The sequence below is a fragment of the Pseudopodoces humilis genome, chromosome 1 (genome assembly GCF_049639895.1).
Source record: "Pseudopodoces humilis isolate 2021_Gansu_Grassland_sample_001 chromosome 1, ASM4963989v1, whole genome shotgun sequence".
In the NCBI taxonomy this organism is placed as follows: Eukaryota; Metazoa; Chordata; class Aves; order Passeriformes; family Paridae; genus Pseudopodoces; species Pseudopodoces humilis.
In genome coordinates this window covers 8,921,827-8,935,207 of record NC_142200.1, presented here as the reverse complement: position 1 = coordinate 8,935,207, position 13,381 = coordinate 8,921,827, and the positions used below count along the sequence as shown (strand labels likewise).

The window sequence follows — 13,381 nt, the reverse complement described above, 5'->3', positions numbered from 1 at the left end:
ACAGAATAAATTAGCTGAGTTTCCAGAAGTACAGATTGATCATTTAAAAAGAATTATATAATTTTTCAACATTCAGTAACTATTCAAACTATTCCTAAAAATCATACAAAGCCCCAAATTTGATAAGCTTTTTCAACTACACTTTTGCAGAAGGGCGAGTAGTACCCCATTTCCTCTATTAAAGCAGTCTTTCACTGAAGGAAAAAAATTATCAACTTTGCTTACACCGATTTTACTGGGTTTAAATGTGCTGTTTTTCCAAGAATAAGCTCACTGTAAACTTCTACCTGAAGACACAGAAACACATTCATGAAATTAAACAACCACTTTACTCTGCCTCCTTATGTTCTAAAAGATTAAATAAGCAGTCCAAACAATTTTAAGGAGTCTACTTCTACAGTCAAGTGGAGTTTTGAATGTCTCTGAGGACAAGAGGTTTCACATTCTCTCTGAGCACTTGTTCACCAGACTCATGGTTCAAAACAAACAAGGCCCAAAAATAATAATAATAAAGAACCACAAATACACCCCCTCAAAACTAATTGGAATTTCTGCTTTATCAGTTTCCTCCCAATACATACTTGGAGAAATCAATATGACCTTCCCCTAGTCTCTTATCTAAGGCTGAAGCAGTCTAGTTTTCCCCCATGAAGCAATGTGCTCTAGGCCCTTAATCATTTTGGTGATCATCACCTGGACTTGTGGTAGTCTATAATTTCTTTCATGTATTGCTGAAACCCAAACACAGAACTTTAGATGTGGTCTCACAGTTGCTGACAGAGGGGAAGAACCACTACTTTCTGGCTGCTGGCTGCACTTTTTCACTAACACTGCCCAGTACGTGGCTGGCCTTTACCACTGTGAACCCACACTCAACAACTCACCCACCTGACTCCAAGGTTCTTCCTTAGAAAACTGTCCTCTGGCCAGCCTGTCCTTCTGCACATGGCAACCCCATCCATCCCTGGGGCACGATTTCATATTTCTCTTCAATGAGTCACACAAGGCTCTTCCTGTTTAGGCCACTTCTCCATGTCCCACTGAAGGGTGACTGCTGCCAGCACACTGTACAACTTGGTATCATCCAAAAACACTTGATGAGATCACACTCGAGCCCACCATTGACACAATTAAAAGATACCAAATAGTTCTAATCCTAAAACTGATCCTGGAGGGCACTGATGCCACCTGCAACCTGTTGCCAGCTGGACTTTGCTTCATTGATCCCCACCCTCTGGCCTTGGCAAGCCAGTCCATGTCCCACCCACCCTGCAGATCCTCAACGTGGTCCATCTCTCACCAGCTTGGCCAGAAGACTCCCAGAGCACACCATGTCTAAGGTCTGACAGTCCCTTAGCAGGAAGTTATCTCCAGCACCATACTGATTTTTAGCTCTTAACCAAGAGGAAACCAAGAAATTAAAAGACTCTACTGGCATCGTAAGTTTCTATTTCTGCATCAGAAATAGTTTTATATTTCTTCTGTTAAGAAACATTAAAAGAAGGATAAAACAAGTAAGTTCAAGATAGAAGTGGCTATTCTAAAGAAAGAAAAAACATACACTTTCCAGCTTAACCTTCGCAATAGCACAACTTCAGACCACTCCTTTCACCACTAACTAAAAGAGACAAGAAGGCCACGTGCATATCTATGTGTGTAAAGGGGGAAATGGGATCCTTACAGCATTTTGTTGCTTTTTCACAGGACCATGAAAGGAAAAGTTCTCCATCATCACCACAATCAAGCCCACTGTACTCCAAAATCTTACTTGTCTCAATGCTTATACAAAACCTCAACATTAGCCTACTGATAGCAGTATTTATAACACACTATACATAGATACAGATAAATAACACAGACCAACACTCCCTCTTTAGAAATATAAAATAACTGTTTGTTGCACTTGTCAGCAGGGAGTGGACTTCCAGCTGCACTCCCTCAAGAAAGGAAACTCGTTCTATTATCTCAGGGTTTTTCCTTAGTACTCACCAATAAACTTTAGACCTCTTGGCCAGTATCAAACAAACCTGACTGAGCAATCTCTAAGAGAAGTTCCAGAATATGCTACTAAATGGACTCTGAAAGATTTCCCATGAAATATAAAAACACTATTAGCTGAGAGCCCTTTTTTTAAAAAACATGCTTATATTGTCTACCTTTGCACTTGAAACAACACTGATAATTAGCATTCTAGGCTTGATTTCTCCTAACGGTTTTATTGCAAGGCACTATTCTATTCAAAATGAGATGTTATGATCTTTCTTACAATTATCCTCTGTATATTTGCTTCACATCTGCTGTTTAAAATTATTAACAACCATCTTCATTCATATTGTTACAAATCACAAAGAGAGTTATGAAAATTAAGTTTTACTCTTTGCAGTAAGAAAAAATACTGGAAATTAAATCAACCATTCTCATTCTGTTCTGAATCATTCACATGTAGTCCTTCAGTGACACCCTGTTGAAATACAAACATGGCTTTGTGGGTTGTTTTCCCTTCTCTGTTTTCTTCAAAGTACTTTTTTATTGCCTTTTAACTATGAAAGGTGTCTCCATAGTACTCAAATCTGAACATTAAACTCAACTTTAAGACATGTCACTTTAAGTGTCTCCCCTCCATCGGGGCCAAGTTCCCATGACTACATGGTACACACTCTGTCAGGGTTTATCTGCACAGCATACTGAACAGAGTGCACCAAAGAGCACTTTCACAGCTTCCTAACTGACGAGTAAACATGAGGAAGCCTGTTGGGAGTTCAAAACAAGAAGCAGTACTTCTTAAAAAAAACATATGAGATACCAAATGCAGTAAGTACTTTCAAAAATATGCCTAAAATGAATACAAATTCTCAAAAGGCTAAGTTAATTCATCTGCCATGACTGAAACTGAGTTACCAGTGAGTGTTTCTTATTTTTCCTCACATCAGTCGCATTTAAGTAAAAGGAAATTGCCTGCTTATTACAGCTTAATGCTTTGACTACTGTCAAATGAAGGGTAAAACTGATTACACACTAAATGAATAAATACTGTAGCATGCATCCTCAGCTGCATTTTAAATACAAGACACTGCTGTCAATTTCACCTGTATCACATTTTCAGTATTGTGACATGGGAGCTACCCATGTGCTCTCACTGTGGCCTCTATATTTCAGCATGCTCACATGCCCATCTTTACATCTCTGCTGTAATTTGTCATTCAATGCAAAAGCAGCAACAATTATCCTGAGTTTTATTAACTACACGAATAAACTTTTCTTATCTGCTATTTTTAGGTCAGTTTGCTATCAAAAGTGTGTTTCTTCAAAAACTGAAGATTATTCATGGTCTGTTACATAAAGAAAACAGCTCTGAAGTACAAAGCTCTCTATGATACAAGACTACTTGTAACTGCCCTAAGTAATAGTTTGCAAGATTAGGAAAAGCTGGGTTTAAGTCTAGTGCTGCTGGAGTTGCCTGGATTCACCTCCTAAAAATAAAAACATATTCTAATAAAAAAGAAATACAAAGAATAGAATGTTACAATTTATTTGTTGTAATTATATAGAAGCGATGCTTCAAAAAAAATTAGGTGATAGAAATTTTTCTATAATTTCTTTCTCTTGACACACACACAAAATAGATATTGCCCATTATCACAGTCCAGGCTAAAAAACAAACTGTGCATAATACCAACAAAAGTTGGTTCAGAATGGAAATACTCCTGTTCTCGTGCATGGTTTCACCTGCCTCCCTTGATAGAGTTCTTTGTCACTGAAAAATGATCTTCTGGTAGAGAAGTGTATGAAATCACCACAGATGATCTGATGTTATTGCAGTTTCAGTGCTACATAAATTTCAGCAAAATTATAAGGAGGAAAAATCCTGTCCCCTCACCCTCATACCGAAAAGCCTTCCTCACAGTAGAATAAGAAATATATGCATAAACTGAAGCCCAAAGAAAAGCTACATATGGGAAACTGTGAAAATGATTCATACACAACACATTTTGAAAGATTTTTTTTTTTGGAAAAAAAAAAGGCCAAATAAAAAAAGTAACATCCTCATACTTTCCCCTTTCCCATCTTTAATCTTAGAGATGTATCCATGCTATGAAGAAGAACATGAGAAATCTCCTTTCAAGCTATGTCAAATGACACCAGACTTGCACTGTGAACAACAGAACGTGTATGAGGCTGAGCAGGAGCCAGACAGTCACTCTTTTACTGAGATGTATATGCACACATCTGTTGTAAGGCCAGCCTAGACTGACAGACTGCTGTGCTCAGGCAGATCAGCACAGCGAGAAACAAAATGAGCAACAATCATTGCAGGAATAGTATTGGTTTTGTTTTTTTTTTTTTTAAATTAAAAATCAAAACATAACAAAAACCCAAACAAACAAAAACAACAAAAAAAAAATCCTGAAAACAAAACACAACATATCTGCAGCCAATCTAATTGTCAGAAAGCACATTTTGAGTTTTCAACTTCTCACTCAAGTGCAAAAGAAAGAAAGAAATAACATTAGTCATTAAACATGTTCAAGTATTACAGTATAACAGTACAATAGGCATTAAACTCCAAAATCAGCATCAGACACAACTGAAGCTATTTTTTATTTTACCATCAGCTTCTAGCTGTCCCTTCATTTCTACCAGCCTGACTAAAGAGAATTTAAATATTTAAGCTTAACCTCTGTCTCCATACAGTGCTGCACAACATCTGCTACTTTAGGAGAAACACTCAGAACTGCCTGGTCATGATAACTGAGCTATCCCTTGAGTGCAAAGATGTCCTTTCAGCTGGAGCTGGGACACAGCAGAATGATAATCAAGACAGTCTTGTGGTGATCCCACATGTGCACTACTTATTCTCAGAACAGATGTCATCATTCTCTAAAAATTCCAACTAGCTCACAAAGTAATATTAACTCAGTGATTAAAATCAACTTTTCAAAATCTATTTGAGTAATACAAATCATGGAGCTTCTGTGGATATAAAAGCATGTCTGTTCAGAACATAGCAGAGGCTGTATTTGAAGAGACTATAACAGTAATCTGTCTGTACTTACCATTTAGCCTTTTTTCTTTAAAAAAGTAATTAACCATCCATTTACATATGCAAAAATTCTCTCTTCATATGATCACTATAGATTCATATAATGGTTTGGGCTGGAAAAGACCTTAAAGAGCATCTAGTTCCACGCTCTGCCATGGGCAGGGACACCTTCCACTAGACCAGGTTGCTGAAGGTCGCATCCACACTGGCCTTGAACACTGCCAGGGATGGGGCATCCACAGCTTCTCTGGGCAGCCTCTTCAGTGTCTCACCACTCTCACAGCAAGGAATTTCTTCCCTATATCTAAATTCAGTTTAAAGCCATTCCCCTTTGCCCTGAAACTCCATGCCCTTGTAGAATGTCCCTCTCCAACTCTCTAGTAACCACCTTTAGGCTCTGGGAGGCTGCTCTAAGGTCTTCCCAGAGCCTTCTCTTCCACAAGCTGAAAGAACTCCAACTCTCTCAGCCTTTCTAAAGAGGAAAGGTGTTGCGTTATAAAAGACATCTCCCACCTGTATGCAGAAGTATGTTTTTTGCATGAATGTAAGATTATGCTGAAGAAATCAACAGAAAGGAGTACAGATTGCAAATTCTCTCAAACTAGACCTACAGTACAATATAATGGTTGTTTCTCCTTCTGTGAGTTTGAGAAAAAGCCCTATAATTTTAGCAATAGAATGAATTTTAAAATGTGTGTTTAATTGAGGCAATTGCATAACACTCATGCTCTAAAAAATATTATAAAACAATCTTGCAGCTTTTGGTAATTACTGTTAAAGATGCCAAAGCCTGGCTTGAAATATGACAGGGTCTTTTTTTTTTTCCTAATCTGGTGTGACTGGATGACAAAAAGCTAAGCTTAGTCTCTTAAAAAGAAAAAAAAAACCAACTTGCAAGTCTTCCTAAATTTCAGTAGCTTTAAATAATGTAGCATGAAACCTTCCTATTCAATAAACTGCTATAGAGTAGCATGTTCTTAATACTGTCATTGAAAATAGTATGATGGATTTAAATAAAGTTTGGGTAGAGGATTTTTTTTGTTTTGTCTTTTGTTTTTTTAATAAGTTGAGAACAGAGAAGTCTTTTGGAGGAGCACTTCCATGGTTCTCATTTTGTGAGGTATGCCTTTGTGTTTTGTTGGGCCTTCCACTGAAAACTTACTGAATGCAAACTTATCAGAATCAGTAAACATGTCTGCTCTGATTTTTCAGTTGAAACTCGTTCCAAAATTACATCTAACTGGATCCAAAATCTCCTCGGAAAATTATTTTAATTACAATAGGAACAGAGTTGTAACTAGGGGATAAATATGTCACAATTCACCTGGCTGAACAGATTGCCCCTCTACTGATGGACAAGCAAGTGAGAAAATCAGCAAATCAGTGCATCGCCTCTTATTATTTCAGAAAACTCATTAGTTGTGATGCAGCAACAGTATGTTCACAATTTTTTAAGAACTTCAGGGAACTAGGTAAAGGCATCCACACACAAAACTATTTTTCATCACATTCTGTATGAAAAGGTGCTTCTGATCTAGCCACTGATCTGAGCTACAACAGGAATTATTACACTGGACTGAGAGGCTGGGAAACAGAGCTAACTTTGGTTCAATCTGTTTAATTTCCCTTCCATTTCTGTTCAGAAAACAGTTCCAGTTTGCAACCCTGCTTAAAGAAAATAATTAGTTAATCCACAAACTAGCTTATAATCACTGAGGTAGGTGCAGGTTGTGATGAATTAAATTAGCTGTAAAAGAACAACTTCAGGCAGCAGCGCCGTAACAGCATGGAGTCTGACACTGCCTGCAAAAGCCCAGAGTGCTCCAGCCCAGATGCAACATCCGGTTAAAAATCAAACAGCTGTATGGATGGAATGATCCCCTCTGCCTTAACACAGAAGGCTCACCACTGAAGCTCAGGAGCTGCTTGAGGAGTTCTTAGGTCATCCACGACACATCAACAACAGCAGCAGGAGCTACAGAACGCCCACTTCAACCATGCATTTTCAAGCCTGTGCAGAACTCACTGTTTTAGGTAAGCAGGTGTACAGAAGCCAACCCAGCTTGAAAGCAGCAGCAGCAAAACTGTGTCTTCACTGTAATTGTTGCTTGCATACAAAGACTCCAAAGGAGCCTTTTGCTAGCCACATCCTGACTGTCTGCATTTCCCCATGCAAATTAATAACTATAAATTTGGGAGAGTTACAGATTTCTTGCACATGTAACAGTAGAGCTTGCTTGTATCTTGCTTCCAACCAAATAAAGCTTTTTTTGTATTTACAGATAATAAAAAAATAATGCAAAACAAGTCCAGTTTAAACTGCAATCAGCCTAAATAGGGCATATAAGAGTTATACAAACAAAAGAAATTCAAAGAAGAGCAACACAAGCACCAGCAGCACCCACCATTCTTTATTCCTCTGATTTACTGCTGTCAAATCTGACATAAAAACTTCTAAAATACACGCAGTCCACACAAATAGTGAAGAACACTGTGTATTTATCTTCTATATTCTGGTTCTCTTTGGATGGGCATTATCACATCCAGCCTGCACTGATGTATCTCCCAAATCATGAAAGCATAACACTGTATTCTTACCCTAAAAGTAAGTCACCAGTGATGACAAAATACATATTTTTACTTAACTCTAGGTGCATGCCGTCAACTGTACAAATGAGCATATCAATGGCTGTACCTATTCCACATAGTTAAGACCAGGGGGCAGCAATTCTGTCAAACACTAACCTAACAGGTTGATTTTTGACAAATCTATCAGCGGCCAGGGCTGAGTTACAAGAGAAAAGAGAAACCAAACTGCAATTATGGAAAAGTTACAAATGTTAATCTAGGTTACATAATAAAAATAAGATACATTATTTTAAACGTGCACTTACAATCACTCTAGTCAGTTGTTGCAGACTGACTAATCTAACAGCACTGTTAGAATTTTGAACATAGTTTTTCTATTAAAACTTTAGCTGATCTGAATCCTGTGGAATTATATTTCCATACCCGAGACTATCAGGCAAACACCATAATTAAATAATTAATACTCTTTCCTTGCATACCAAATATTTTGCTCATGCCAACACATTCAGCAGAACTGAAAGACTCTATTAAATCCATCTCCTAGATACCTGCTGGCTCCTGAAGTATCGACAAATACTTGATGAACCAAGTGTATAATCCAAAACAACAACTAACTGCAACCTATGCAACTATAGCAAAAATCTGTCTTCTTTCAACATCATTATGTTTATACCTTCAAGCAAGAACAGGGCAAGAGAAGAGCTGTACACTGTCTTGTTTTAAAGTCATTTGGAAGACATTTCCTCATAACCACTACCCTAGCCCATAGAAAATCACTCTGAAACCTCAAATAGGAAGCAGCAGACTGATATTCCTTAGAAACCAGCTCTGGAAGTTTACCCATTTTCACGCTTCTATTTCTTGACAGCAGAGCAGGGTGAACATTTAAATGACGCTCATAACAAGCATGAAAAAACCCTAGCACTGAGGCTTCAAGGCTGAAGTGCTGAGACTGTATAATCTCCTCTGCTGCATTATTTTGCTCCTCTCCTTCCACCAATTCTGTTTCATACTATTTCCCTCACTCCACATTCATCTCCTCATCCTTACCTCATTTCTTAAACTGAGTCTCACTTGGCAGATTTCTGCAGAGTTCTGCACTAATACTCGATGTACCCAGTGGCTGGGGAAAACCTCTACAAACACTCCCAAACAAAACTCACCCATCTTTTTTCTAAAAATCCCAACATTCACGCATTTTTTTTACTGTAACAACTGACAACACTGAAAAAACACCAAGAAGTACCACAGCAACGTTTAAGTTCAGACAACTGTTTTACGCAGTAATCTTTGAGACGCCAGAGCAGGAAAGCTTTCACTAACTAGCTCAACATAAGGGCAAAGTCCCACAATTAAAAGACCAGATTACATGCATACCAACGCCTCTGGCTCCTGTGGATTTGGGCGGGTGGTGCTGCCCCGTCCCTGATGCTCTCTCAAAGGAAAAAAAAAAAAAAAAAAGAACGAAAGAAAGAGAAAAAAGGATAAAAAACAGGGGATAGGGTGTTGGGTGTGGACGATTTACCTCTTCCAGCAGCGTGACCGTGTTCCTGCAGTTCTGCAAGCGCGTGGTGAAGCTGGAGGTGGTCGGGGAGTTGTAATCCTCTGTGGTCTCGGCGATGAACTCCGACACGGTGATCTGGTCCGGCATGATCCTGCCCCACCGGTAAAGCCCAGGAGAAGCCGGGCACACAGATCCGGAGAGAGGGGAAGCCCAGTTCCGAGGGGAAAGGTGGGGGGGAAAAATAATAAAACGAAAGAAAAAAAAAAAAAGAAAAAAAAAAAAAAAGGGCAGAGGGAAGAAGATGTTAACAGCCAGCAGAGACCCGCAGCATCAAAGCACCGGAGCCGCAGAGGGAGGCTGAGGCTTCACCCGATACATCCAGCCTTTCCCCAGCCGCCCCCTCCTCCTCCGGGCAGGAGGTGAAGGAGGAGAGGCCCCCGGACGGCGCCCCTCGCTCGGCCCCGCCGGTGGGGAGGGCTCCCGCAGCCGCCTCCGCACAACCCAGCCCGGCCCCGCCGCGGCGCTGGGGGAGGGCGGCGGGAGGGGAGCGGCGACCGCGCCGGGCTCAGCCCCTTTCCCCACCCGCGCCGACCCCCCACGCCCCCCGCCCCAGCCGCTGCTCCCGCCCGCGTCGAGCACTGACTTGTGCGGGCTCGGGCTGCGCCCCCCGGGCGGGGGAGGCGGGGCCGGGCCGGGCGCGGCGGGGCCGCGGGGCCGCGCTGACGGGCACCGCTGGCGGGCACGCGCCGCCCGCCGCCGCTACGCGCGACAACGAGGAAGCGGCTCCGCGCAGGCGCGGCCGCCGCGCCCCTCCCCCGCCCTCGCGGTTTCTGAAGGGGGGAGGCTGCCACTGCTTCGTTTTCTTATCGTAAAAAAGGGCTTTTTGGTGGAAGCTGATAAGGCCGGGGGGTGCGGGGCTGCAGTACTGGCCTAAGCGGGAGAACGAGCTTCCCGTGCCTTCTGGCAGCGGGGAGGGACCCTGCCCGCCTCGGGCTGCGGGTTCGCTCCCGGTCCAGGGAACCCCCAGGGCGAGTCAGAGGGTGCTGCTTTTTTTCCCCTCAAGTCCGTCACAGCCGGTTGAAGCCCCATCCGCCGATGATGTACAGCCGAGGATTCGTGCAGCCACCGCCGAGGGAGCCATCCCTCTCGGCAGTCTTGACTGCAGATTTTTACGCTCCTTAGACTTACTTAATTTTTAAGAAGTCTTGCTATGATTCAGAGAAGTTGCTATTGCCGATTTTGCGTTACTAGTTCTGTTCCTGAACCTTTCCAGAGCAGAGCTGAGCGCTGCCGTGGCCGGGTCGCACAGCCCAGCGCGGTGTCTCAGCAGCAGCGCCGGCCCGAGCCCTGAACCGCGGGCTTACAGCCCTGTGTCCTCTCACGAGCACTATTTCTGAGTAGTTAACGTGTCCTTTATCCATTATTGCATCATGTAACTCAGGGAACTGACAGACAGACAGCTCTAATGACTTTTATCTTTTTTTTTTTTTTTTTTTTTAAAGCTTAGCTTTGGGGTCCCATATGTTCCTTTCTAAAGAAGGCTAAGTCTCAGGAGGCTCAAGTAATTGTGGTCATCTGCTGCATCAATGTGATTTATTTAGCCATACTGTGTGATTTCCTCCTCCTTGTATTTGGGATTCTTTCCACAGAAGCTGGGACATTCAGGAATAGTAAACATTCTCAAATCTGAACAACTGAGAATGAACAATATACGGCTGTATCCATTTCAAAAGATTTTATGTTCTCTGTATAAGCACCTACCACATTATAATGCAGTTAGGCTTGTACATTTTTTTGTATGTAATTCTAATAAAATGCCTGTGCAATTTAAAAATAGTTGACGGTATCAGCTAAAAACTGCAATGATTGCATATGGATAAAAATGAGATACCTGATTTGAGTATACCCATAAAAAACTATGTCTATGCAGTTCTGTCAGCAAAAATATGACCAGTACTCCTGAGCAATGGTCCTGCCTGAACATGTTTCTGTGATTTCACTGCCTTAGCAGAAGCCCTCCATATGGCCATGTGATTGCTGCTGCTGCTGCTTCACGTGATCCAGCGTTCTGGCACAAAGGCTCTGAGCTCGTACAGATGATTGTTAAACGTCATGAGACTCTGAAAGGTAGAGTAGGCAAGAGGAGGAGGAAGCCAAGAAAAGAACTGTGTGGGAGTTGCACTGAAAAATGGATCTGGGCAAAAAAAATGAAGCACTGAAGAAGCAACGGGAGAGGCAGGAAGAAAATCGATGATGGTGTTCATAAAAGCAGTGGAGGAGGAAGAGATACCAAGAAGATAAAAATGGTTGGTGGCATGAAAACAGTATGGAAAGAAGAGTAAAGAACGGGCTGGGGGGTCGGGCCAGGGAAGAGCTGTTAGTAACATTCAAAAGAGCTGTTTTGTCCTAGCCTGCTTGGAAGCTGGATGGGTGAGGGACATGGCCCAAGGGCCAAGCAGGGTCTCTGTGGTCATCCCCTGTAATTTCCTGCCGAACATCAATCATGGGCTATCACACAGCTGTTCCTGGGCCAGACTGGTGGTCTGCAGGTCAGCCACAGTGTTCACATTAGGAAGATTCCTGATCCCTCGCTGTCAGACTTCAAGTGAGGATAAATCCATCACACTGATGGACAAACTGGTTTAACTAATTGGGAACTCTCAGTTAGGGTTGAATTGTTCTTCTTCAGGCTGAAGTTCTTGAGCTTGACCATTAATCTCTGGATTGTAAAATAACCTCATCTGCTATCTCAAACAAATCCCCCCAGAAGCTGAACATGCTGTTAAAGACCAAATTTCTTTTATACTATTTTGTGAAAATTTAAACTACAGAATTGAAAAGCATGTTCAAATAATAAAGGGAATGGACAGGCCAGGGAAACGGTAGCAGAAGAGTGACAGAAGTGAAGGCAGAGCAGACAGTAAGTGCAGCTGAGCTTTTGTTTCCTCATCAGGAAAAAAGTTGTCTTCTAAAATGATATATTAAATGTATAAGAAATAGAATAAATACAGAAGAATACTGGTAAATAAAGATAATGGCACAAGGCCTAAAAATGAAAAAGGATGATCGTAATTGCCTCTTGGTCTGTTTTTGACAGTTCTGAAATTGTTTGCTCTGTCAGAGAGAATACAGTGCTCTGTTTTGCAGCTTAGAAGCAGCATTTCCCCTTCCCCTATTCAAATGTTAGTAGAGAAAATAGCCCTATAGGCATGACCTCTTTAGACTTGGATTATTTTCATTTAAACTCACTGGAAGTACGATCAGTTAACTAATGTGATGTTAATAAAAATAAATTATACAAGCTGCCTGTAAAAAATGTGCTAATGTTTAAACTAGTCAAATTATGTAAGTATTTCAAATAGCATTTAGTGAATTTCAGATTTAACCATGTTTCCTGTTTTGAATTGCAATCAGTATCTGAGATTCAATTCTAAATTTGTCAGATGCATTTCTCTATAAATTGTCACTAACTGAAATCACTGTTTCACTTCACAAATGTCAAAGAATAATCATCAGAGTGTGAAAGTTACATTTCACAGCGTATGCTGTAATGCTATCTTAGTCTGTGCTAGATCCTGGGTGAGGCTGTGCCACGGCCTTTTTCTCATGGAAGGTTTGCCAATGAAGTTCTGCTTTTCTCACTCCCCTTGGTATTCTGAAATGAAATACATCTCGTTGTCCACCCTCGACAAGCTAATGCCAGTGAGGATCAAGCAAGCAGCACTGGAAATCACTTACTCCTTACTGCTGATGCATTGCAGTCAAGGAAGTTGTGCTGTCTTGCCATCCCACTCAATCCACCCAATCCACTTGATTCCCTGGCTTTTACTGTGATTGCAAACAGAAGAGTTAATTACAGCAAATTGACAATAATTCTGCAGTACTGCTGATAGTCGCCATGCTTAGGCAGAGGCTAAGGAACAGTGACAAACTACAGACACAGGTGTTGTGCAATAAACTGAATAGCAATTATAGTATTTTTCATTTTACAGTATTTTAGAAAGCTTGTATTTAGATTGAGGTCATCAGTTCACTCACAGGAGCTGAGCAGGAGTGAACAGGTGATGATGTAGCCATCACTGTGAACTTTGCAAGCATGACCAGTATGTACCAGAGGTGAAGAGTACATGGCAGTTGCATAGCTCTTCACATCATCAATGCACTTAACTATTGGAACTACACAGCACTGAGGTAGAGAACAGCAAGATTATCTTTCCACTACAGATAAGGAGCCAGATAGATGAGCT

At 41.3% G+C, this 13,381-nt stretch overlaps 1 protein-coding gene across 4 annotated transcripts in view; it reads right to left on the bottom strand.

The window, feature by feature from the left end:
- Positions 1 to 13,381, bottom strand: part of ASAP1 (ArfGAP with SH3 domain, ankyrin repeat and PH domain 1) — a 144,605-nt gene that overhangs the window by 105,815 nt on the left and 25,409 nt on the right. For 2 of the 4 annotated variants that reach the window (XM_014256080.2, XM_014256098.2), the window contains exon 3: positions 9,156 to 9,285. In XM_014256080.2, the coding sequence (XP_014111555.1) occupies positions 9,156 to 9,285 (130 nt within the window). Of the gene's footprint in view, positions 1 to 9,155; positions 9,286 to 9,503; positions 9,636 to 9,777; positions 9,833 to 13,381 lie in introns of those variants that run through there. The other 2 variants (XM_014256089.2, XM_088064558.1) reach the window with 2 other exon arrangements.